The sequence below is a fragment of the Perissodus microlepis genome, chromosome 3 (genome assembly GCF_051167445.1).
Source record: "Perissodus microlepis isolate ML-2025 ecotype Zambia chromosome 3, ASM5116744v1, whole genome shotgun sequence".
Taxonomy (NCBI): Eukaryota; Metazoa; Chordata; class Actinopteri; order Cichliformes; family Cichlidae; genus Perissodus; species Perissodus microlepis.
The window spans coordinates 35,800,339-35,824,310 of NC_140463.1; the positions used below are offsets into that span (position 1 = coordinate 35,800,339).

The following is a 23,972-nucleotide window of genomic DNA, read 5'->3' on the forward strand; positions in this document are numbered from 1 at the left end:
ACCTGCTCTCGAGATCAGGTCTGCATCTGCCCTCAGTGATTGGGGGCAAAGCCGGTTTTCCTCACACCAAGTTCTATTTATTTCTTTATTTTTTTAGAGGTGTCATTGTGTGCAGCTCGACAATGCAGAGAGATCATTGCTTTTCTCCAGCACTTACCCCTAGCATTGATCCTCTGTAGTGGAACAAGCTATTTGCTTTGTATGTTTGCCTGCACGTCCGCTTATGATGGACTCCTAGGATTGATCCTGGCCATGCAGTCATTATCTCCGTTCAGTTTAGTGCTGGTTTACGTAAAACCTGAGGAAGGAAGACACCAGCGGTGAAGAATGGCCATAGAAAAAAGATCTAAATGCTGTAGGATAATAGGTGGCATGAGAGATTTTGACTGCACTGTGTGCTGCTTTATGTTTTGTGCAGTTTAAACTGCGATAGGGTAAAAGGAAAGAGAAGTGCTCAGCTCAGAGCAGAACATCCTTGATCGCAAAATGTATTGTTGGTTCAATGCAGCCGGTTTGTGTTACTGACTGGTTGTGCATCTGATCAAAAAGTTTAGTATTTGTTTCTTTTGTGCAAACTTTGAATCCCTGCCACAGGAAATGAGACTGAAATGTGACTGTCTCAGTGGGCCTCAGGTGCTTGTGAATGCTGTGCTGATGACATGTTATGTGGATCATGATGAAATCAACTTATTATATTGGGCAAAAAAAAATATTGGGATAAATACTAAAATGCTTCCTGATTTTGTACCCTCTGCAGTTTGACAGTGGATGAAATCAAGGCTAAAGTGGTGCTTGTCCACGATGAGCAGCGTGTTCTCTCTGAGGGTGAAGCACTGGTAAGTTCATCTTTATTCATAGTTTATGCTACAACTCTGCAGGTAATATTTTTTAATGATTATTTGATGCTGGATGGGGAAACAGCCCAGTGCTACACCTGTGTAACTAAAAGTTTCTTGGTCGTCCACATCGTGTGCGGCTCTCCAAAGTTCCCTTCAACTGCCATTTCCTAATGACAGCTGGAAGCTTTTTGATATATTTTTATAGCCTAGCCCAATCCTGGAAGCCTCAATTAGCTTTGCAGTTTCTTAGAGAAGCCCGTGGTTGTTGAGTGCTAACACAAGAGTTGAAGAGTGTGGAGGATTTATCAGCTCTGAATTGTCACCAGCTGATGATTCCCTTAATTAAGGCCAAATAAATTAATGAGGGTCTGAGGCTTTTTATGTGAAACTGTTACCTTGGAATCTTTTGCCTAGTCTCACACCAAAGTATGCCACATTTATTGTTGGCAATAAAAATGTATTTTCAAAAATAAACTAGCTGGGTTTTTTTTGCTTTGTAGGGGAAGTCTTTTCACCTGTTCTTTCTTTGTTGGAAAATAAAGCTTTTCTAACACGTATGACGTTTTAAAAGAAGTATTCTTTAACCTAAAATCTAACTAAAACATTTTGTTTTCTAATCTAATTAGACAGTGAGTGAAAATAATAATAATAATAATAATAATATACAGTAAATTAACCCAAGTCTCATCAGAGCAGCTTTTATGACTTGTGCCCCTGCAATCCATCCATCCAACCTCCTAATGCAGTCTTTGTTGGCTTTTCTGTGTGCACCGGGGTTGTCACAACACTGGAATTTCGCACTCAATAGTGGCACCCAGGAGTATAATTTTTCATAGAAGTTAAGACATTAAGAAGCATCTTTTTTTGTATTCAGCTACAGTCCTGTTTATCTGCTGTGTGTCTGGTGACTTCTCACCGTACTTCTTCTGCTGATCAAACAGCCTTTTCTCAGTTTCAGTCAGGGACTTTAAGAGAAGTGTAACAATTTTCAAACACAAATAACTTTGTAATGCTGTGAAATTCACTTCATTGATTCTGCAGATGGGAGGAATTGATTACATTTGCTGCTTAGCTCCCAGTAGCAGTAGTAGTACCTACTACCTTAATTATAACAGATGACTTAGGTGCCAGGTTAATGTTTATGATAATGTTTTAATACTTTAGTGTTGTTGAAACAGGAAATTCCTCATAAAGATGAGGGTGTCAGTTTGTTTCAAGCAGTGTTCAGCTGCTAGTGAGGGGAGGGGCTGTGTGCTGTCTGTATGCAGGGTGCTGAAGTTGTGTGTCAGCTAGAGGCAAACACGCCACTGTTCAATATTGTTGCAAATGAGTATCCAATAGTCATTTTTTGTAACAATTAGTATCTGAGAGTGCAGGTAGACAGTCACAGGACATCTACGTAGGCCCCACCCTCTCATTTTATGATAAAACTAATGAGTACTTCACCGCATTGCAGGTGGGTTGAAACTTCTGCACCTACTGGAGTTGTTTTATATTCTTTGATATATTTATTATTGATTTATTGATTGATTTTAATTTGGGGGGAAAAAGTAACAGTGTGTTAAAAGTAATGTTTGAGGAAATGCTAACTGATCTAATCTAATTGATTTCTGTTATTATGATTGGTTTTAATGTGCTTTATGCTACTTTCATTCATTTTTCAAGAAGTTATTTTAAAAAAAGTGGAAGTTATTGCATTTTAATTAGTAAACTTAAGTGGCACAAAAACACTTTATTCCTCAACATTACTGAAAACCATCATAAAAACACAGACAAACCCATAGCTTCCACACCGTGTCTACACCATCAACAACAGGACATTCTGCATATATGCATCCAGATATCCTGCTGAATTACCACCCGTCAATTTCGCTGCCAGAAGAGATTACCCTTTTACCCACGTCAGACTACAGGACTTTATAGCAGATTTGCCTTTGATTCCTTTCCTTATCCCGACATTCAAATGTGAGTCTGGACCCCGTCAGTGCTGATGTTCGACCCATTATCTGGTACTTTGAAGGGTTTATAGAAGCAGTCTTAAAGCCTACAAAAGTGCTTCTGGACTCATCGGGGCTGTCCTGATGTTTGATGTTTAATCGTTACAATCTTGATTGTTACACATATAATTGCTTCAGCATGTACACACCAGACAGTGAAAATAACAGTGGCAAAGTGAAACAACAAGGTAGTCTTCATGTGCTTTGGGAAGACAGAGATGGAGCAAGCTGAACAACTTAGTAGAGACTCTCAAAGACTTTCAAGTTATTTCTAGAGCAGCTGACTGTAATGTGAAGCAACATCAACGTTTTAGTCTTTGATGCTAATGTTGTGTTTGGATACTATTGCTAATTACTACCAATCTGAGCCAGTTGTCTTTGATGATTCATCAATGGATATGTGAATGTATATAATTTTGGGGTTGTGTATTTCTCTACGTCATTAAATTCATTACATATGAATAAATACATATATGAGGAAATATTATTCCATATCTCTAAACAGTATTGCTGGAGCGCCTTGAGGCAACTGTTGTTGTGATTTGGTGCTTGTGGTAGGACTTGACTTAAGCGGTCAAAGAAGAGCATGAGACTGATGCTGTCCAGTGTAGCAAGTGATTTATTCACCATTTTGTGACCCAAACAATATTTACAAAGAAACTAATAAGAAACTCAACTCTAAATTAACTCAGTTCAAATAAACATAACTGAACTTAAATCAACGGAAATTAAGGTCAAACTGCACACAGCTACACTGACCTGAACCTTTCTTCTCAAACACCTGAGTTCTGCTTAAATAGTCCACTTAACCAAAGACTTTCTCCTCTGGACTATTCCATTCAGTAGGTGGGTAAGATGAACATGATTATATTCAAACCTCTACTGCTACTCTTTACTAGCAACATAAAATCTATGGTGTAATCAATACATATTACATCAATAAATCTATTTATCCATAAACACTCTAAAATCAACTTTATTAAATTACAAGAATTCTTCCCTTTCTGCACTTGGTCTCATCCTGTGACCTCAGATGAACCCAGAAGCTATAAAGCAGGAAGTAAAACTACATTTCCTCCTTTTGTTTCTAGAAGACAGGTAGGTAGGGTAAGTTCTAAACAATACAAATTAACAGTTGAAATAAATAACATGTTAACTTAACAAACTTGTAGGAATTGATTTAAACCAAGATGTTATATTATATAATCTGTAAAAGTGCAAAACATAAACAAACCCGGGATAGTAGACGTTTGCCTATTGCAGACTGCATATGAAATATGGTTAAATCAAAACAAGAATGTTAACTAAGAATATGGACAAACGATGTTGTCACCCACTTTGTCACAGTGCTACATAAATAAAACTGAATTGAACAAAATTGAATTGAATTTCCGCATCCGCCAGGGTCCACTCAAGTCTGAATGACAGAAATTTTATCCTAAGATGATGAGTGCAAGCGTCCATGGGGATGTCCGCGTGCCTGCTTGTTTTTTGTGCACTTACAACTTTGCGGGCGCTCCAGGCTAGTGGACTAGTATAGGAAAGCAGGAAGTACTTCTCAGCCAACATGTCTCCAGCTGTCCATTTCCATGTCTGCCACAGAGTATAATCTAGGCTTTCTTCCCCCCTCCATGCTCCTTGAAAGAGTCTGAAGTTGTGCCACAGACCTCAACTCTCTTTCTGCAGTTCAAATCTCACCTCCAGTTCTCACTGACAAATACACAACCTTGCTTAACCTGCTCTCACCGACCTCTTTATCATCCAGACTCTTGAAGCAGCCTGCTTTTTCTCATTGCACAGTGTTGCTAAAGTTCCAGCAAAAGTTGCTGAAATTCACATGTGGCTGAGTTGCCTCACGTGAATATGATACACTGTCCACTCTAAATCAACAATCTAAATAATATCCAATAATAATGTGTGTATCTACATTCAAACACATGTAGATACACACTCTGTGTTATTTGGGATTTGACAGAAAGAAAATCTGTGAATCTGTAAAATTTCTTGTTATATGTATGACTCAGTTTTAAAAATTAGTTATTATTATTGAAGTCACGCTGCAGACTGCCACATAAACAAAATGATTGTAATTGTGAAATTTGCAATCGCACTCTCTCCGTTAGTTGGTTTAAAGATGGGGAACCGTGTCCATGATCACTCGCAGTCTTTGTTTGCTGTCTTCAAAGCAACTGTCAGGGTGTCGGGATGCCAGTAAAATGGCAATAAGATAAAATCAGTCTGCTATCAGTTTGTGATTGACTGGTTTCAAGTTGGTAATTATATGGAAACCGTTATACAGCAATTAACTGTAATAAATTGCAAATCTGTTGCTGTCTAAATACACAAAAGTCCATAATCATCATACTTCATAGTTACATTGACAGTCCAGCCAGAACTTCATAAATTAATAACAGAAATTCTGAAATTCCACCAGAAAGAGTGACATAGTTTCTGCAGGATAGCAAAGGCACTTATATAGGAATACAATCAGCATGAAATCAGAATACAACCAGAATACAACCAGTTGGCAACTAGTTGCATCAAGTCCTCCATTGCAAAGAGATGCACTGCAGTTATTTACAAACCTACACCATTCTGTCGACGCAGCCAGCTGTTAAAATCAGTCTGAGTCAGACTGCAGCTACCTGCAATCAGTTGCCATTTGTAAAAAAATTCAAATCAGTCACAAGGCAATATCATTTTTTCTCCTTTGGTTGCAAGAAATTAGTTGTGCTATTTTGTAAATGTGAATAAACTACAACAATATATTAGAATTATATCAATTAATAATTTGTTGAAAAAGGCATAAGTAGTTTTCCAAAACACCTGGAGTAAGTACTGCATTTACTTGGGAGTACTTTCATCTGTGGATCAGTGCACAGCTGGTGCACTGGTGAGTATTTATAGCATCTGGACTGTAGGTAGGAATGTCAGAGCTGTCAAGCTGCCTATTGCATAAGAACACCATCGAACATATCCCTTTTATGTCTAAATAGTAGTTTAGTAGTTTTATCTTAGTATACTATATAGCGCTATCTCAAAATCAAATATTGATTTAATCTGCTGTTGCATTGTCTGCAAGTTTGCTATCTGGTTTCGATCAGCTGTGCACTTGCCTGACTGGTTCGATGTTTTTCCCCCACTTATACAACAGGGTTCCTTCCACAGTCATTTGAATTCTGAACAGGAAGCGCACAGTGATTTTCCCTCAAGCTGCTGTGTGCGAGAACGCGGCTGTCTGCTTCACTCTAAACTTGTTGAGCCTCCCTCTTACCAGGCAGTACATACTAAAAATCTCTGGCTGTAAACAAAAATGGCCAATGCTTAAATTTTCCTCTGCCTTTTCCCTCCTGTAAATCATATGCACAATAATAAACAAACATGCAAATTACAATAAAATCAAAGCACGTCTGCTGGGTTCTCCCACTGCAGGGCATGAGGAGTTGAGCCTTTGAGTAGGTTCTCACTAGGCCGAAAATGTGTTTACAGATATTTTCACAAATTAGTTTGTCTGTATTTAGTTGGAGTTGGACTGTCCTCCACTCCTTAAGGGGTGACGATGTGTATTTTTTCCTTTGGCCTACTAATTTTAGCCTCTGTAAAATTCTACCGTATTCGTTTGTTGTGTCGGCACGCAAAGGAAAACAAACCCGTGCAGCTCCAGCGCTTTAACCAACATGAAAGACTCAAAAAAAATCTGTGCTCATTTGTTGTTGTTGGGTTTTTTTCTCACGTTTTTTCTCCCCTGCTTGCTAACGGGGAGACATTCCTAATGAATTCAGCTGCATCTGAAGAGGATGAATCAGTTTGAATATGCATGAATATGAAAATGTGTACTTAACTGCAACCACAACAAACCGTGATCAAGCTGGGCAAATTAAGTAGGGTGCCATTGACAGTGGTTACCGGGCAATTTACACTAGAACTGACAAGCGGCCCCACGTTAGCACCTTAATCAAGGTCCAGGGGCAGCAACAGGTGTGCCTTTAAAAGTTAATTGCGTGTATTGGTGCGGGTTTAAGTAAAAGGTTTTGTTTTTAAACCCTATTATTGATTCTTTGGTGTTTCTGTCTTAGAAACACATTTTCTGGCGACTTTAACGTTGCTGTTACTTCACTATACAGCTTGTGCGTACTCTAAATGTGTTTCCTCACGACACAGAAAGAAAGTAATAACACCAAAGTACCTGTTTTCCTCCCTCTATATGAACAAAGACAAAAGAAAACTTTCCTCCTTGTCGGTTCTCGGCTGTAACGTCTGAAGACCTTGATAAGTTTTCTCCTGTCGGGGCCGTATAGGTTTTTGGCACGCTTATTCAATTTGTGTCATTTTCACATCTTTTTATTTCCCCGCTTCTCCCCTTTCTCTTAAGAAGCTTTGGTCTCCACAGAAAATTCAACTTCCACTTCAGCGGCCCAGATAATTCAAGAACAGAGAGGATTTTCAGGAGAACAATTTGATGATCAAAGGAGGCGCTGAGCTTGGGAGGGAGAAGGGATATTCTGAAGTGGCTCTCTGTCGCTATTCTGTCATTATGTTATAGCCGTCCAGTCCTGTAAAAAAAAAAAAGAGCTGATAATGTAGGTCCACTCGTGTTTGAAAGGTAATCATGCTGATGAAGGAGAATGTTTTTCGTTGTTAAATAAAAAAAAGCAGCTGAGATTTATGTTGTGCTGTTGCTATTCTTTGAACGTCAGATGCAGCCGTCGTCTGAACAGAAATGATTTCAATACTCAAAGCGAAACATTTGCACTAAATCAGACAGAACTGTTATTTCTTTGGGTATTACCTGTAGGACAATACATTTTCAGGAGCACCAGTGTGTAACCAAGCTTGGACTCCAGCAATGTGCTTGTGAACTAGAGCTAGAGGAAATTGCCTTCTCTCAAGCTATAGACATTTGTGCCGAGGTGAATTTCACTTATCCATCTACTACCCACTCGCTTCTCTTAAAGCCCCGTACTCAGTCTACCAGAAATGGAAAGAGATGGAGAAAATAACATGTTTTTCCTTTTCTTTTGAACATGAGGACAAAACCCCCCGGATTTAACGGAGGGGAGAAAAGTCAGTTGCTGTTTGGTGGTGATAAGAGAGAAAAGTTGAGGAAATTTAACATTTTTGTGTGTAGCTGGAAAAGGTTGGGGGTTTCCCCATAACGGCCTGCCTAGTGTGTATGGAAATCCTGCTTGTTTCACAGTTTTATAATATTGACCATGCCCTAGGGTTCCCTAGTAGACGAGCTGACATTGCCTTGGTGGTAACGAGGCAGAAATTATGACGCTGTGGTGTAGTTGGGAGGTAGCGGTGCGTAGACGACCGGGGGGGGGGAGAACAACATTTAAGATGTCAGAACTCTTTGGGTTACCTTCACTAAGTTTTGCAAGTAAGATTTTTATCTCTGTGGTTGTTTCATCATTTTAAAAATAATCATTAAATGTCTAGATTTAATTTTTAACATTTCAACATTTTCATTGAAGTCTAAACTTACCTTAATCAAGTTTTTAAAATCTATCTATCTATCTATCTATCTATCTATCTATCTATCTATCTATCTATCTATCTATCTATCTATCTATCTATCTATCTATCTATCTATATACAAATATATATATATAGATATATATAGATATATATAGATATAGATATGTTAGTACTGTCAGCGTTAATCTCATTAAAATGACGTTAATGCCATAACCGCATTAGGTGAAAAAGCTAACCGCGCTAACACATTGACGCCATGCAGCCCCACGCCGATCTGCGCTAACTCGCTAATGGAGATTTGCTGCATTAATGTGGTTATGGCGTTAACGTCATTTTAACGAGATTAACGCTAACAGGACTAGTATATATATATATATATATATACTAGTCCTGTTAGCGTTAATATATATATGTATGCGTGTATGTGTGTGTGTGTGTGTATATATATGTGTGTGTGTGTATATATAGGGATGGGTATCGTTTAGGATTTATCCGATACCAGTACCAAACCGGTACTTTTGAAACGGTGCGGGTGCTTAAACGGTGCTCGAACTGGTGCTTAAAGAATGGAGAACACAAAATTGGTCCAAAAACCTCTCATGTTCAGCTGTTTTTTTGTAAAAAGATAACAATGTTAGCCTTTTCTGCAGCTATAGGGCATATATGGTATCACTCTTGGCTGGAAGCAGTGCTTAATCAATGGAAAAAACACAAACTTTGTCTAAAAACCTCTCATGTTTAGCTGTTTCCCACCTTTTCTTTGGTCATTTTAGCCTTTTTGGCCAGGGTGAAGGGAGTATCTGCCATCAAACAAGAAGACAGCCGCATTTATCTACGACGGTGTTTGCTAGTTCACCTTACATGCATTAATGTAATAATGTGGTGAGCCTACTCAACGTAAATTACACACGAACAACATTAAGCTACTCACGCAGAGAAGAACGGCTGCTGCTGCCATCATCATCCGTCATCATTTCTGCTACACTGGCAGGGCTAGGGGCCAGGACTCTACTCTTCGGGTTTTTGGGGGATGTTGCTAACTCCGGGTCCGATAACAGGCACCACACCCGCAGTAGATGTGCTTGGTGTGAGGTCTCGCAGCAAGCTATCAAATACGGTGCATTTCTCGGCTTTTAACAAAATGCTATATGTCGCCAGGTGTTTCATCAGATTCGAGGTGTTACCTCCTTTGCACAGAATCACAGTATCACCTTAAAGCACTTGTTGCAGGCTGCTGAGTTTGCACCTTTTGCTGTGAAGTACAGCCAGACTTTGACCGCTTCGCCTTGGGCGTTTTTAATCTGTAGCTCTGCTCTAAAAGAACGTACGTACCTGGGCCCCCCTACTACGCTCGCAAAGGTAAAATGATTGGCTAGAATCCAAAGTGTATTCCATCTCAGGAAAAAAAAGCACCGAAATGTGCGCTGCTTTTCGGTCTGGTTACTACCGTTTATGTCAGAACCATTGCACCAGATACCGGTACCCATCCCTCTATATGTGTGTGTGTATATATATATATATATATATATATATATATATGCATGTATATATATGTGTGTATATATGTGTGTGTGTGTGTATGTGTGTGTATATATATATATATATCCTGTTTATCCATAGAAATATCAAAAACATTCCCTATGCTGTTCATCCAATCCCAACATTTTTCTGTCATGGTGGCAGCTTGACAACATCCCACAGAGCCTAAAAGCACCTGCAAAGCAAAGCAAGCAGCCCTGACGTGACTTTACCTCCCCATCTTGGCAACAACACTCGGCTCTCTTGATATTCACAACATCCACTGAAAACAAACACCGGATGCTGGTGTTGCGTTGTCATTCCACCCCTAGTCAGTCCCGAACCAAGGTCAGCCTCTCAGCTCGGCTCTTAACACCATCTGTTTGAGCTGGTTGACATTTGGCCCCGGCCAACGCTTAAATCTCACTTCAGAGGGGCCCCGGCATGTTTGCATTCTGTTTTTGTATTGTGTGTCAAGAGGGCAGATTTCACTTAGATTTCATCTCAAATCCACAAGATAATATCTTATTAAATGTATGTTAGATGTTGGTGAAGTGAGAGACTGTGACATGTACTGAATACATGTTTAGGCTATTTAGGGTGTAATTGCTTTTGTCTTTTCATACAGTGCTAGGTGCAAATGGCTTATTACATCAGGGGTCTGCATATCATCGTGATGGTAATTTTTGCACATTTGGTCAAGTGAAGAGTCCCGAACAGGAAGAGCATATGAATACTTGTGAACAGGAAAGCAGAGTTTTATTTGCTCTGGGATGTCTTCCTGGCCACCAGAAGGGGGCAGCAGGCCTCTAAGTTGAGCAAGAGCTGATGGCAAAATGGAAAGTCACATTCACAGGTCATTTAATCTCTTTGTTTTGTCATGGGCTGGGCCTCTGGTGCTGTTTTCTTGCCTTGCTCCCTCCTCTTTCGAAAAGGAGAAAGATCCCTTCTGCTCAGAAAAATCTCATCTGCCTCCAAGAACTTCCTTTTTCATCCTTTTGGATGGTGGTTTCATAAGCTTGCAGTGATTCCAGGATTAAATGTGTGTGTTCAGAGGAGATTCTCGAATCTGGATGCGACTGTAAGGGAGCTTTTGTGTTTTTACAGTTTGTATTTAACTTTGTCAAAATGCCTTTTTTTGGGGGGGAGCAATGTGTGCTCTTGCGTCACTGAGCACAACCTAGAAGTCTTAATATCTGCAGACCTAAGCTGTGCTTAGGATTCCGGTCTTAGTTAAGTGTACAGTAACACTGTGGGTCTACATCCCTACAGTCATTGTATGCACAGGCTTACCATCCCATGCAGTGTTTGCTTGGGGATTATAAAGTTGTTAAGGTAAACCGTACGCGGCTTACGCTGCGTTATGGTGAAGCAAGCAATGTGTTCGTAGTAAACAAGCAGTTGAAGACAGGTTTTCCATTTCCGCTTGTGCATCCAAAACAGTACTTACAGTCCCGTGTTAAAAAGCCAGCTAGATGTATGAAGTCATACCGTAGCAGGCTGGTGTACACCTTTCCCCTCTCCGTACCGTTCATCATCTACCATCGAACACATCCCGTTTTTTTTTGCTCCCCAGCTGGAGTGCTTTCAAGTTATATAATGTAAAATGACAAGCTGTAACCACAGGTGGACTGATATGTGGTTTGTAGAGCTGAGGTAGAGAAAACTTACCTCCTAGGAAAAGAAAAAAAATGCTGTTATGTGTCATGTTCTTTTGAAATAGGAGGACAGCGAGGGTCTTCAAAGGAGGGTGGGATGTCGAATGATTTTAGTTGGTAACTGTGAAAGACTTTTTTTTTTATTTGTTTCAGGCTGCACACCTGGCACTTCTCAATCTCTTGCCTTGCCCTCTCCCTCTGCACCTTTAATCTCCTCCGCATTCGTCTTTTGTTATGTAACTGCCAAGATTGGATGCGCTCAAGGTCGCGCGGGTGATATAGGTAATGGAACCAGTGGGAGGTCAAAGGCAAGAGAGGGAAGGAGCAAAGTGAAGAGGCATCATTTTGTGCAGATCCAACAAGTCTTGACAGAGGTGTCTTATATCAAGAGCTATCTGTGTGCCTGAGTCCATGTGTTTACCGCCTGCATCTGTTTGCCAGTTTGCTTTTTTTTAAACAATCAAATCCGTTTTTTCTCTCTCTCAAAATATAAAAACTAACAAAAGCAAAAGAAAAAAAATAATGTGGTTTATGTTTATATATACAAAAAAAGAGAGTCAGATTTAAAATATTTGAATCACACAGCTGTGTTTGTATCACTTTGACTCCAACACTGGGACTGCTGTCTTACAAGCTGTACTGACAAACCAGCCTTAAAGCAAGCTCAAGGCAATCATTCGAATTTTTATCAGCCTTATCCACTTGACAAATACTATTAATGTTGCAGTTGCCAGTGAGCAGAGTACAAAGACAATAGACTTCTGTTTCCAACTGGATGATCTGTGCTTGTGTCTCCTATGTGAACACATTGATTACTGTATTTACTGTCTTTTACTGTCTTCAGGGTTTTTAAAAACTCTTTAAAATATCTTATTTACATATACTAATTTACAATACTAATAAAAGGTCTTAGAAATTACCACATTGTCCTCAATTTAGACTATGCAGTGTATCTGGATTGTTAACGCCTTGATTTTTGGTTCACCTAAACCTTCCCTGCTGTTTTTGTGTGTAAAAACGATGTCTGAAACAGTAGTCTGATAAGTTACATTAAGCCTTTAGTGACATAGGCTCGGAGACCAGTTGGTAACCCCTCGGTAACTGCCAGTTGCTCAAGAAAAATGGATGTTCCCCACATTATTACAAATTGAACGTAGCTGAACGTTGGTTTGTGAAGGTTTTTGAAGACTTTCCACCATCACCAAATTGGCTATAAAGAAAAAAATGGATGGACGGGTGGAACTGGCTTTGAAACTTGGCCAGCAAGTTAACAGTTTGTTAGCCAATGAGTGAGCAGTTTCATAACACAGATCCATTTGGATATATGGTATGACCAAGATTTTCAAAGTAGACATTTTTATTCAGCGTGATCCAAAAAAAATAACTGAGCTCATGTTTACTGAGGTCAAGTCAGAAAGCTGTTTCCCCATAGACTTCCTATAGCAACTACAGCTGTCCCCATCTGGTGGCCCTAAATAATGCAGTTTATTGGCACTCTCTGCATTGACTTCAGGATTTGTTTGTTTTTTACCCTCTATGGTATCTGCTGACCAGTTGGTGAATAATTGCTGGAGGTCACTGGTTATCGCCAGTCAATAGGATGCTGCACCAAAAACAACCTTGTGATTTCTTTGGTCACTAGCAAATTGCCACTGTCGAAGACACCAACTTGTCTGCAATCATTCGCTAGTTACTATCCAAGCTGTTGCAAAACTTGAAAAATAAAAGTTTGCAACACAAATGATAGAAAAATAGATCAATTGTGCCTTATCACTGCTACCAACGTATTTTAAAAGATGCAACTTTGAAAAATACTGAAAGTTTTACTATTGCCTGTTGAGTAGTTTGCAAGTGTTTGCAGACAAGTCAGTGTCTTCCATGCAAACTACTGGCAAACAATGCAAGTGCATGGAAGTTTCTGGTGCAGCACCATATCCAAAAGTAAGTTAATACAACTGTATTTATATAGCATCTTTCAAGAGAAGGATTAGGCCCCTTGGTGACCAGTTTCACATTAGCAATTACCAGCAACCACTCACCAACTGGTTGCAAAATGCACATTTTTTTCCGAACCATTGCTTGTTGCCAGGAAATCACTGACCAGTCTCTAGGCGTGTGTGAATGGAGCCTTAGCAGTTAATTTCAGAGTGATTGCCAGCAACCACTCACCAACTGGTCACTTAATACAAATTTTTTCCCTTGCACCGATGGTTACCAAATGGTTGTCGATCAGTTTCTAAGCCTGTATGACTGAAGCCTTGGTAACAGTTATAATTCATGCTTAAAAAATCTTAATGCTGAAAATTTCCTGATGCTAGTGGTTGGTTTTTCTGCTTGTCAGAAAATAAGAAAATGAATGTTTTTGAGAAATGGTTTGAGCGACATGATTACCATTGGTTGTTCAAGACAATGACTGAAGATGCTTACAGAGGAAAAGAACAGGCTGTTCTATAAGGTGGATAAGGTTTTGAAAAGCAATGATGTTTTTGTTGTCATTTCACATTAAGACATTTGGAAACATTTTTTAAAATAAGCTCAATACTTGCAAGTGGATGACATGGCTGTAGCAGGCAGGTCTTGAGGGCCAAGCTGATGCCAAAGCGTCTCAAATGTGCAATAATTTTAGTGACTATTGAGAAGCAACCCCTCTGGTTGCAAGTCTATGGGAAAACAGCCCTCGACTGCCCTACTCTTTAAACTCAGAAAAAACTTTGCTAATGACTTTATGGTTGTTGGTTTCAAGCAGAGATGGGCAGTAACGCGTAATCAGATTACTTTTTTCAAGTAACGAGTAAAGTAAGGGATTGCTATTGCAAAAAGCGTGGAAGTACTGACCTTACTTTGAGCTTGATTCCGTAAAAAGTGACAAAAACATTAGCGTCCGTTGTGCGTGGGAAGAAAACTTATTTTTACAGCGAAAAAACCCCCTAAACTTCCAAGCAAGCACCGAGTGTGCAACGACGTAATGGGAAATTCACAGAGAAACTCGCGGATTCTTCCACTGACCGCTGCGGCACACCTGCACCAGGGCACACCTCCGCCTACCCCACTCCTGCTTTACAGGTGAAAATAGAGCAACAGGACCGCTAGTCTTCAATTTTATTTATTTTCTGCTGTGTTTTACTTGCATCTATTTGAAAGTGAGTGTAAACACAAAAAATATTTTATTTTATGTGCTGGAATGTGCAGAAAATAGGTTTAAATGTTAAACTAATTTCTTCAAGTCAGAGAATGTTGCATATAATTTAATTTTTGCTTGATGCATAAAGTTAAAAGATTTAAACTAATAAAACAAGCTTTGAAAAGAGACTTTTCCATTTGATTACATTTTGTATGATGGATTATGCAGAAAAAGTAGAATTGGGCTGAAAGATCTATCGCTTTATCACCGATTCAGGTTGTAAATCATGTTTTTAAAAAATAACTAAGTAATTAATTACTTTTGAAAATAAGTAATCAGTAAAGTAACGGGATTATTTTTTTGGGGAAGTAATCAGGAGTTAGTTACTGATTACTTTTTTCAAGTAACTTGACCAACACTGGTTTCAAGTCATGTTAAATAAAATATAAAGATAATTTTGCAACTTTTGGTCATTATTGGAGTCAGAAAGGCAGGTTATCCAAGACAGTTTCAACTCACAGTGTAGTGGGGAACATCACCGTGGCTACATTTATCTTTTCTATGGGCTATAGTTAGGTCCTGAATTTATTTTATGACGGTAACAATTTGATCTCAAAAGTCTTACATTTGACTTGCTTATACCTGCACATGATTTGATCCCAGACCATAAAATAATGTTTTACCAGTAGGAGGATATGCTAAATAATAAGTAACATTGTAAAGGGTTAGCTAATGACAGAAAAGTGCCTTTGGACTTTCCCACTCCCAACCAAAGCTGCTCTGGGTCATGTCGGCTGACTGTGTTCGAGGCTAGTAGTTAGTTGAGATACTACTTATATTATCAAACACTGGTGTGTTTGTGTGTAGTGCAACCACAGAAATGCCACAAGCTGAATAGTTTTCCACTCTTAGAAGAGCTCTGTACTGGTTGCGGCAGTTAGTTACGTGGCTGTACATCCTGCCTCCAAATCAGTTTCTGTTAAGTACAGGTTTAGGCTGGTTACCAACACTCGCTGTCAGCAAAGCGCTAAGTACTGTACATGACAATGCATCTCAATTAGTGTGTTGCATTGTGCTTCACACTCAAAGCCACCCGGTAGGAAGCAGTACATAATATTGGGTTTGCATCAGGAGTAACTTATAAGAGCTCTGTTAGTATGGCCTTAGGAGAGTGACAAGTAAAAATTAAAACTAATGTAAAGTTACAAACAGTAATGCTGCTTGAGCGTAGGCTGAAAATTTCAATTTTCTGTAGGAGCGGTACTAATAGAATACTTACTAAAATTTTAGCTTTAAAGACCTAATATGAAGACACAATTGATTTAATGGCTGCGTAGAAAAAAATCTGTGATAAGTTGTTTTTTTTGTTTTTTTTTTACCAAACTATTTTAGAGATTGTAGACACAGGGATTTGGAAATGTGACTCATTCAAAGCAATCTATATTGTACAAACCTCAATAACTGTATATTTCACATTTTCTTTGAGTACCAATGTAGGAAAAAAACCTTCAATAACTAGTGCCCAAGGCTCTAAAATTACAGAACCTCCTTTTAATAAGAAAAGTTTCAATTTTAATATGCATTGCAATATTGTATATTAATGCAAAATCCATATAAAATAATGAGGTTAAATCCAGTGTGCGGTACTCCTTTACTTTAAGTTGTTCATGACAATTTACTTATCTTTATTAAGTTAAAAAAAACAGACTTCCAGGCAATTTAATGAGTATATAATTTCAGTGCACTGCATTTGCACTTAAATAAAGGATAGTATTGAATAATAAGCTCACTTTTAATGTTTTTTAAACACATTCTGCAGGTCATATAATCATAAAATAAACTGCACAGTTCTGCATTTGTATTTCTACATATCAAGTCACATCAAATATCCTGTGCTCGAGACAGACCACTGGCTCCTGGAAGAACGTCTTGTTGAAGAACCTCATATCCTTTGTGGTGAAATTGTTGATGTGTTTTGTGTTTCCATGGTGACCCCGCCGCACAGCGCATAAGACAATAATGAAAGCTCTTAAAGGCCCCAGGGGCACCAGAATAGCTCACGTCCTCGATGTTTCAGCTACTGTGGCACTTGGAGGAGTTACACAACCTGACGTTCACCCTGAGAATATTTCTTTCCCCCATCATCTTGGGGGTTTTTGAGACCGGCAAAGATTGGGCTCGCTAGCAAAGGGATGACACACGGAATGACAAAACTCCTGTGTCTGTCTGTCAGGCTCGGTCTTTATCCAACTGACATTTGCTGGCTCAGGCTCATCCAGGCTCTGGAGAAGCCAGGGATAAGAGTCAGACACAGATGGCTTTTTCCTTTGCAATTCTGTCTCACATAAGATTCAGAAGGGTTGGGGGGTGTTTCAAACCTTTATCCTGTTTTTACAGACACTCAGAAATATAAGTCTTCACACACCGCAATGATTTTGATGTTGCCTCGCAGTGCTTTATGTTTCCTGCCTGCGCTGACCCGACCTATTGGTGATTAAGTCTTGATAGGACTGTAACTTCAGCGCAGGCATTTCTCGTCCTCTGAGTAAGTCAAAAGAACAATGCAAGAATGCCTTGTGCCATTTAAAACTGATGAGCCAAAGCCAGCGTGAGGGAGGAGAGGGGAGGTGTAGGTGTTAAATTGATTGGCGAGAGAAAAAAGCATCTGCTTTGCAATAGCTTAACAGTTGCCTCAGAAGCACGCCTGCTATTGTTTCCAAACAAGAATACCCACTTCTGTGTGCCGAGGAGTGTCGCCTTCAGAAGAAATGTGTGAGAGGGATAGAAATTGTTGCATAAGAAACATTTAGAGACATCTTTTTTTTCTTTTTTTTGCGGCTTTCCAGGACCTTGATCTATTTTCTCTCATCTACTTTTTCTATTCTGCAGACTGCTCAGCGTTAATATGTGGGCAGAAAACAAAATCTGCAGGATATGGGCTTGGTGTCAGCAGCTGATTCAATGACAGCGAGGCAAGAGGGTCCCAGGTGTAGTCATGACTCAGGTAGCACTCCAGGCTGATTGAAGGGGGCAAAGGAAGCAGCGGAGGGGGGTTGGGAGGGGTGCAACATGGAAGCTGGCGTCTTGCTTGACATGCTGCCTGAGTCCCAGACAGCAGGAAAAACAAAGAGACAGGACGCCTGACCCCCTTCGACCTTCACCAAAGTAGGACGGGGGGGACTCGGATTTTTGTTTCCCAACAGCAGTGGCACCAGTGCGCGCGTCTCTAGCTTCTGCATTTATTTCAGCGGTAAGCAAAATAAATGCTTATTTTTACAGCACTTTTCAGAACCGGGGTTACAAAGTGCCTCAGCAAGCAGCAAATGAAAACGTTCAAAGGCAAAAAGCATATTAATGCATAATTCAATCAAAGGAAAGCGAAAATTATGTAAAATAAAACTAGATCAGGGCACAGAACTTAAAATGCTCTGAGAAAAGTTTTAAAATGTTCAATAGATTTTCCTGACCTGGGGGAATGTTACAAAAACTTTATAACTTGTATAAAAATGAAGTACTATGAAAACATAAGATAGGAAAGTGTTATAAAAGCATCCTAACATCCTAAAAACTTGCTAGACTTTTCTAATTTTAGGATAATTGTTAAGCTGTCCTCTTCAGTGTTGGCTAAATTGTTGGCAGTCATCTGTCATCCTCACGGCTGCCGTCCGCAGGTTTAAATTATTTGCTGAGAGGCCCAAACGACATGTTTTGAGTACTCTACCCCAAAAGACTTAAAGATTTGGCAAAAGTGCCAGAAAATTTAGACAGAAACACATATTCCCCAACCAGTTGGCGAGTGGTTCTTGAAAGTTGCTGTCTGTTGCTGAATGCCTGGCAGTTGCTGGTTCGGTTACTAGCGGATAGCTGCGGTTTGAATGAAAGACACCAGCTTGTGTGCAAAATCACACTAATTACTTGACGAATGATAGTAAAACTTGAAATCGTCTGATGGAAGCTGAAAATGTAAGAATGTTCACCTTCCCATTAACCCCCAAAGACCCGAACTCTTTCATGGCATGCATTTTTAATTTCTCTTTGCTATTTGGGCTGATTGGGACCTGATGAATGTAAAAACAAAAAAATACGTGATTTTTTTTTTTTTTTTTACCCGATTTTTGTTTCTGAGAAAAATGAGATCCACATATGAGGACATTCGCTTTAAAGTTCGATAGAACAGTGGCAGTATAATGTCCTCGTCAGTAGACATCAGGTCCTTGTAGAGCAAAATTTAGTATTTTGGTCTAGACAACCCAAAATGTGATGTCCACATATGTGGACGCCAGGTCCTAGAAGGTTAAAAGTAGTGCTACAAACAACGCATTCAACACGTCTAACATTTTTCAAGTTTAACTACCAAACATAACAAATAGTAACCGAAGGAATCTTTGGTGCAGTACCATATACTACTTTCACCTAGTGACAGCCAGCAAACTTTACAAATCATTCGCTGACTGGTTGGGAACAGACATTTTTCTCTAGTAATCTAGCTGGCCAATCTCTAGGCCTGTGTGTCTGAGAGCTAAGTAATATGAATGGTAGACATTGGAAAGGATTGCTATTAGCACTGAATTCATTATTTGATCCAAATTAATGTTAATGTTTGATTTGCTACACAGATAGTGGTATATTAAAGTGGATATAAGTGTTAGAATATTGTTAGAAAGTGTGTCAAATCTAACCTAACCTCTCATAATATGTTATTACATACATGTCCAAACACAGGTCTATTTCCAGTCTGTGTATTACTTGTTGTTTACCAAGCTCAGTATATCTAGACGCCTGGCTGAAATGTTTACTGCATACAAATGCTCTCTTAGTTTCTTTTTATGATGAAAAATGAAGCTAAATTGCCGTCTACTCCTGTAATATTCCACGCTCATCTCATTGCTAGGACTCTGCCATTCTTTCAAGTCTAACTAGCTAATTAATGAAGCTGTCAATCACGCAAGGCATGCGAGAGCAAGCGAAGACCAGAATTTCATAACTGGATTTTTTCCCTTTTCTTTCCTCCTGAGAATTAAGTGTCAATGATGACAATTTCAACCCTTTTCTCCTAGAAATACTAATAATACCAATTTGTTTTCCCAATGACATTGCTGAGGGAAAACTGCAGCTTGAATTATGTTTCCTGGCAACATTTTCGTCCAAAGTAGGAAGTGTTTCCGCTCTGTGCGTTGATTGGTGGATGGCGGCTGCCAGGGGGCAGAATTTGACACCAAAGACTGAGGTTTGAATCTTTTTGTGTAGTTTAGACACAAAAGGCAAATTGTTTAAGAGAAAAGTGGTGACTTTGACAGAATTGTAATCACTAATCAAGTTGTGTCTTCCTCTGGGCTTGCTCTGTATTAAATCACAATCTTTCCTGAATGCGAGCCAAGTGCTGCTTTAAAGTGGTTCTGTATGGATATTTTGTGTCTCAGTTTGCACCTACATTCATTAACAGCAATATTTCTTCATTATATTTTGAAAAAGCTCCCGTCACATTTCATTCTGACCATATTTGCTGCCACAAATTTGTTGTAAGGCTAATTTTATTTAACTGAGTAAACTGTTGTGTTTTTGATTAACACATATTAAAAAAATGCCTTCTGGATTCTGCTGATGTTCATAGTTAGAAGTTGTCAACAGTTTTGAGCTTATTTTCCTGTAATATCAAACGTTATCAACGTGTGGTTTGTATTAAATGAAATGTTTTCAGTGGTGTGTAAGCACATGAGGAGTGAAAAGAAGGGAGTGGAGAAGAAATGCTCAGTGCACCATGGGAAGCCTTCAACAGCCTGAGCCTATAGAAGCATAACTAAAGGGTAGTTCAAACTCATCTGAGTTAGACCTAACTATAAACTTTATCAAGAAGGAAAGTTTAAGGCTAATCTTAAAAGTAGAGTGTCTGCCTTCTGAACCCAATCTGGGACAAGGTTCCACAGGAAAAAGCTGAAGACTCTGCCTCCCATTCTACTTTTAGAAACTCGAGAAACCAGAAGTAAGCCTGCAGTCTGAGAGCAAAGTGCTTTATTGTGACAGTATGGTCCTATGAGATTTAAAGCTATGATGGGGCCAGATTATTCAAGACTGTGTATGTGAGGAGTTAGTTGGTTTCACCTCTGGTTTGAAAGAGGAGTGAAAGAAGCCATCTGTGTCCACTGTGAACCACCATCTTTGAACATAGGCGTTGGTTACATCTATAATCCAGTTTTGAGATCCCTTCCCAGACACCTTAACGCCCACTCATGTCCTGGGCCTTCTGACTTCAGGAAATCACACGACAGGGTGGGGCTAGGCTTCACAATGAGTTCACCCGAAACCTTGACTGATTGTGACCTACACCCGTTTTCACACCTTGGCTCGTGTGATTAGGTAGAGAATCATTAGGGGGTCCTTTGTCCCTTTTGGGGGGCACTCCCATAGGCTTTAAATCTGGGACTCTTCACCATTTGACCTTAGAACTGAAGAAGCTTCTCAGATGAGAGGTGTAATGTCTTCAAACAACTTAAAGAAGTCCAGACACTTTTCTTTCCAAGCTCCTTAATGACAGTAGCTAAATAATTGTTAGGTAGCTCCTTAGTCTGTACCCTGCGAATACCCCCGAGTATGCTACAGGTAATTGTGTTTCTTTCATAGATGTGTCAAAGGGCAGGTTTGAACCATTTCCTGACCTCATTCTCGCAACGCTGTCCAGAGTTCACGTGCAAAAATGTAGAAAGTGAAGTATTCTGTGATCCCATCTCGGGAGCCATCTCCCGTACCTTTAATGTTCTGTTTGCTGTAAGAACATCACACCTTATTTGCAAATCAGTGTCGCCAATTAGCTGCAATATGTAAGCGGTTGTGAAAGAAAGGGTATGCCGAGTATTTCTTCCAGCTTGTTGTCGCATGTTTTATAACAGCGACTTAACACTGGACCCGATGTGACTCTTGTTGTCGCGCTTGTATAATCTCAGCATCCTGTGTTTTGTTACCCAGTGCATTTCAGCCAGATGTGGCTGTTTGCTTGTGCACTTAAGTCAGGATCAGTATTGCTGTCACTCTGACTCTCTCCCTCCCCGCTTCTTTTCTCGTTTCTCACGCACTCCCTTCACTCCCTCTACAGAGTGACATTTATTAATTAAATATGGTGTACTGCCGCAGGATGTGCTTCCCTTTCCACTATCTCCAGACACTAATAATTACATTGGCATTTAGCTCCGTGATAAGCCGACCCTATGGCCTTTATGAAATGTTCCCCGGGCCCAGATACTGAGGAGAATATGGACTGATGTGATGCTATATATCGATCCATCTGCCCGTCTTTTTTTATCTTAAGAAAAGAGGAACTGTTCATTAACATGATTAAAGAATCTTACAACACCTTTTTTTTCTCTCCCTATGATTAAAGCTTGAAATCAGGCTTTGCTGGAAATATGCCTGGTGTAATTGCGTGCATAGGTGGGCTGATGATGACAAGTTAGTGCAGAAGAGAAATGCAATATTCCTGATGTAAAGAAAATACTTTTCTATAGCCTTAAAGTTTGAAGGTTATTTTTTTCATTGTGCAGTATAGACTTTAGGTCTTCAATTAAAAATTCTTTTCATAATGAATATGGTTATTATTGTTTTGGTCAATGTGAAGTGTTAGCAAGTAGAAAAAGGTCATGGAGATCATGCAACAAATAACTTGTCCTTTCTAATGCTCTCTGCCCGTATAGGAGGGAGAAACAATTAATCGTGCAGGGTTGCCTCCTAGCTAATTGTCCTAGCATCTGTATTAGTTTTAGGCTATAATATTGATCTAATTTATGTCAGAGCATTTTTATGTTGAAGTGGAATTTGGATAATTCAGATAGCTAATGCTAACAATGTGCTTTACAGTAGTTTGCAAAACTAGCTAAATTTAGCTTTTTAACAGCTAAGGGTGCTAAAATGAGCCACTAGCAAATACATTTAGTTAGCATTGCTATTGGGCGGAAGGCTTTTATTTCATCTCTGGTGAGCACAGTTTCTAAATTGTGCCCCCCCCCCCAAGATAATCTGTGGACACTTTATTAGGTACAGCTAATAAAGTATAAATAGATTCAACAAGATTCTGGAAACATTCGTTAGCGATTTTGGTATGATAGCATCACACAGTTTGTGCCCCGTTCAATTACACCACCATCACCAACCTGAAGCTTTTTTGTTGTTTACTCCAAAATCTGACTGAAGTGTCACCTGAATGTTGTAGTTGCAGTAAAAATCAAAGCTCATCAGTCCAGGCAATGTTTTTCCAATCGTCTGTTGTCCAGTTTTGGTTGAAAACAGCATATATCCTGTTCTTAGCTGACAGGCATCTGGTGTGGTCTTCTGCTGCCATAGCCCATCTGCTTCATTGTTTGTTGTGGATTCAGAGGCGCTCTTCTGTATATATATACTGTGATATTACATTATTGATCAATACTTCAGTTTTAAAGTATTTGAATTGTCTGTAATGTCTAAAAAGAGATATATATAGGAGAGATTTTTTTTAAACCAAATTGCAGTCAATGACAGTCAGATACTGAAAACTCTCGGGTTAATTGACTAAATTACAAATCAATGATTAACTTAGCACCATTTTTTAACCCAAACAATCAGGACTGTTAACTGGAAATGAAATAAATCTAAAATAGTTTGTCAGTGTAAAGAAGAAACTTTGCTTTGCACTATTTTATCCCTCAATTTACATGTTCCAAGCTGAACCTACAGAAGTCTGATAACATTAAATTCAAGATCAACAGTTTGAATAAGCAAAGACATGACTGGAATGAACACAAAACTGTACTACATCAGTATGTCTCTAAAATATCCTGCCTCACAGAAGTTAGTCAAAAAGCTTTAGAGTATTAAGTTTGATTATCCTTTACCTAATTACTGTGCCTCAGGTGGTCTAATCAGCCTGGCACATTGCAGGATTATTATATGGCTTATCAGTTTCAGCTGTATCAATTGATGCTTAAGTAACAATTACTGTAAACAAGCATTTAGTTTTTAAAAAGCTCCCCTGAACTAGTTACATTTTAATAAGCTGTCAACAAATAGGCTGCCGTCTCTTCCCACAGTTGACTGCTATCACTCTCCCTTGATTCCCTTTCCATTTTCTTGGATTAACAGAGAGGATCATGCAGTGAATTTTGAAAATTAAAAAAAGAAATTCAGCCTGATATTGCGAAATTATTCATATTTGTGACTCATTTTCACCTTATCTTCCACACAACTGTGTTATTTCTCAAAAGGCGAGGCAATAACTTTTTCACAGTGTAGAATTCCCCCCCTCTGCTGGGGTAGAATAATAGCGTAATTTCACAGAGCAGTGCGATGCAATCACTCAAGGTTTGCCTGAATAATCTCTGATCACCAAATTAACTTT

At 39.2% G+C, this 23,972-nt stretch overlaps 1 protein-coding gene across 2 annotated transcripts in view; it reads left to right on the top strand.

The window, feature by feature from the left end:
* The window catches only part of LOC146391367 (glucosidase 2 subunit beta-like), a 159,593-nt gene that overhangs the window by 26,533 nt on the left and 109,088 nt on the right, over nt 1-23,972 (top strand). For both annotated transcript variants that reach the window (XM_084924238.1, XM_084924239.1), the window contains exon 8: nt 758-836. In XM_084924238.1, coding sequence (XP_084780364.1) covers nt 758-836 — 79 coding nt within the window. The remainder of the gene's footprint in view (nt 1-757; nt 837-23,972) is intronic.